This window comes from Microcaecilia unicolor, chromosome 1 (genome assembly GCF_901765095.1).
Source record: "Microcaecilia unicolor chromosome 1, aMicUni1.1, whole genome shotgun sequence".
NCBI lineage: Eukaryota > Metazoa > Chordata > Amphibia > Gymnophiona > Siphonopidae > Microcaecilia > Microcaecilia unicolor.
Genome location: NC_044031.1, coordinates 643,482,689 through 643,485,356, shown reverse-complemented (window position 1 = coordinate 643,485,356; position 2,668 = coordinate 643,482,689). Strand labels below are relative to the sequence as shown.

Genomic DNA, 2,668 nt, shown 5'->3' with positions numbered 1-2,668 from the left:
AATAAATCATAATAATTCTCAGATCTTAAATCCTAGTACTAATCATTTCTAAAGCTTAACTAGATGTACACAGTGCTATACACATTATATGCAGGTACTTTCTCTGTCCCTAGAGAGCTCACAGTCTAAATTTTTGTACCTGGGACAATGGAGGGTTAAGTCACTTGCTCAAGGTCACAAAGAGCTGCAGTGGGAACTGAAGCCAGGTCACCACGATCAAAGCCCAATGCACTAACCATTAGGCTACTCCTCCCTGCCAGTAGTAAAGAATTCCAAATACAAGCAGTCTGATAGGGCTAGGATCGTTCATGATTTCTCTTAGATGTTATGCCTTGAATAGGCAGATACAAAAGATAGTTATTATTAAGCTGAAATGTTAGCCTAGATGAGAACAATACAGTAAATCATACACAGAAGGAGATTTGGCCATGTAAAGCTTTAAAAACTAAACAGGAGATCTTATACATTATCCTATCTTTAATTGGTAGCCAATGTAGCTCAACCGACAAAGAAGTAATCCTATCATATCTGTTATGTCCACAAATTATTTTAGCACCAGTATTCTGTAGTAGTTGTAATCTGTCCAATTGTTTCTTAGGAAGTTCGATATAGGCAGAATTGCAGTAATCTAACTATGACAACATAAAAGATTGAATCATAAGAGTATAATGTTTTTGAAAAAAATAAGATCTGATGGATGTCAGTTGTCTCAATTTGAAAAATATTTTTTTCAATAAACCATTAATTTGAGTTTCAAATGTTAATGTTGAGTCAAAAACAATAAGTCCAAGTGATTTAACCAACTCTCCTATCAAAAAATGTTCTCTAGTAGGTCTGTTTTAACTGAATGTACATGATAATGCTGTTACTTAATTTAACCCTTAACAAATTAAGTTTAAATAATCCTATAGCACAAATCCAGAATGCATTTCAGCCATAGTCCACTCCGAATCAATATTATCTTTATTTCATATTCTTCTTTTGTTTGTGCAGTTTTACATTTTAAATGGTTTCTATCTCTATGGAAGAATTCTTTCCATTAATTTTTTGAGAGCATTGATAACCTCTTTGTTTCTTAAACTGTAAATAATGGGATTCAGCACAGGGGAGGCAATGGAATAAACTGCAGACATTACCTTGTCAGTCTCTGGGTCATTATTGAAAGCAGGTCGAATGTAGGTGTAGATAACACCTCCATAGAGTAATGATACAACAGTGAGGTGCGATGCACAGGTAGAAAAGGCTTTCTTCTTTTTCTCAGCAGAACGGATTTTTAGAATGGCTGAGATTATATATGTGTAAGATATGACTGTTAAAAGGAAACAAACCATACCCAATAAGACATCTGAGATTATAAGCACCACAGCATTGATATAAATGTCTGAGCAGGCCACCTTTAACACTGAAGGGATTTCACAAAAAAAGTGGTCAATGATGTTGTGCGGGCAGAATTTTAACCTGAGGATTAAGCTAGTGTGTATCATTGAATTTGTGAACCCAAGTAACCAGACAGCTGCAGCCAGAAGAATACAAGTCTTCCTGCTCATAATAGTAGCATAATGCAGTGGGTGGCATATTGCAACATAACGATCATATGCCATCACTGTCAAGAGCATGAGCTCTGTACCCAAGGCAGAGGAGAAGATAAACAACTGAGTTATGCAGCCAGAGAAGGTGATAGTTTTGTCCTTTGACTGGATGATCTGTAAAACCACAGGAATAGCAGCTGTTGTGCAACAGATGTCCAAGATGGACAAGTTAACAAGAAAGAAGTACATTGGAGTATGAAGACGAGAGTCAGCAATAATGATGGTAGTGATCAAAATGTTGCCCAGTAAAGCTATTAGATAGATAACAAAGAAGATGGTGAAGAATAACGGTTGGAGTTCTGGATGACTCAAAAATCCCATCATGTAGAATTCTATGGGCATGCTCTGATTCTTTCCCTCCATTATAATAGCTACAATATTTTCCTGTAGGAATGAAACAATAACATACATTAGAAAAATATCATAAAATCACCCCAATATTTCAACACAGTGGTCAGCATTGGAGTCAAATATTGACCACAGTGTTTAAATTCATTGCCTCATATTCAGTGCTAGCCAATATCCAGATATTGGTGCTGAATAACCAGATGTAGAACTGCAGCTGAAAATTGTCCAGGAACTTACCCCAAAATTCTATGAATGGATGTAAAATTGTGTGCAAATTTGGGTGCAAACCCAATTTGCATATGGAATTTAGTAGATTAATGAGTCAATTAGCACCGATTATTGGGTATCAATAATCAAGTATTGGCACTAATTGGCTTTAATTGAAATTTACATGTGTATTTTAGTCTCACAGATCCACATGTAAACCACGTGTAAAATTTACAATTGGCTCTGACAAAGGGATATGGCCAGGGGGTATCATGGGCAGATCAGGGGCATTCCAAGAATTTGTGTACACTGTTATAGAATAAGGAGGATCTGTGCCTAATTTAGACGCACAGATTTATACTATGGTTTGCTTGATGTAAATCATCGCATCTAAAGTTATGTGCTAAATGTATTATATAATTAACATTTAACTTTCAGTGCTGTTTATAGAATAGCAATTAGTGCATTATTTTTTGGCGTCGGTTTCTATTTATAGAATTCAGTCCTTAATGTCTAACTTATCC

The 2,668-nt window shown here is 35.6% G+C and overlaps 1 protein-coding gene across 1 annotated transcript; it reads right to left on the bottom strand.

Moving 5' to 3' along the window:
* Positions 1-1,019: 1,019 nt before the first annotated feature.
* On the bottom strand, positions 1,020-1,952 carry LOC115461303 (olfactory receptor 13G1-like). The gene has a single exon (XM_030191028.1). It carries the CDS (start codon positions 1,950-1,952, stop codon positions 1,020-1,022), a length of 933 nt encoding a protein of 310 aa, XP_030046888.1.
* Positions 1,953-2,668: the final 716 nt, after the last annotated feature.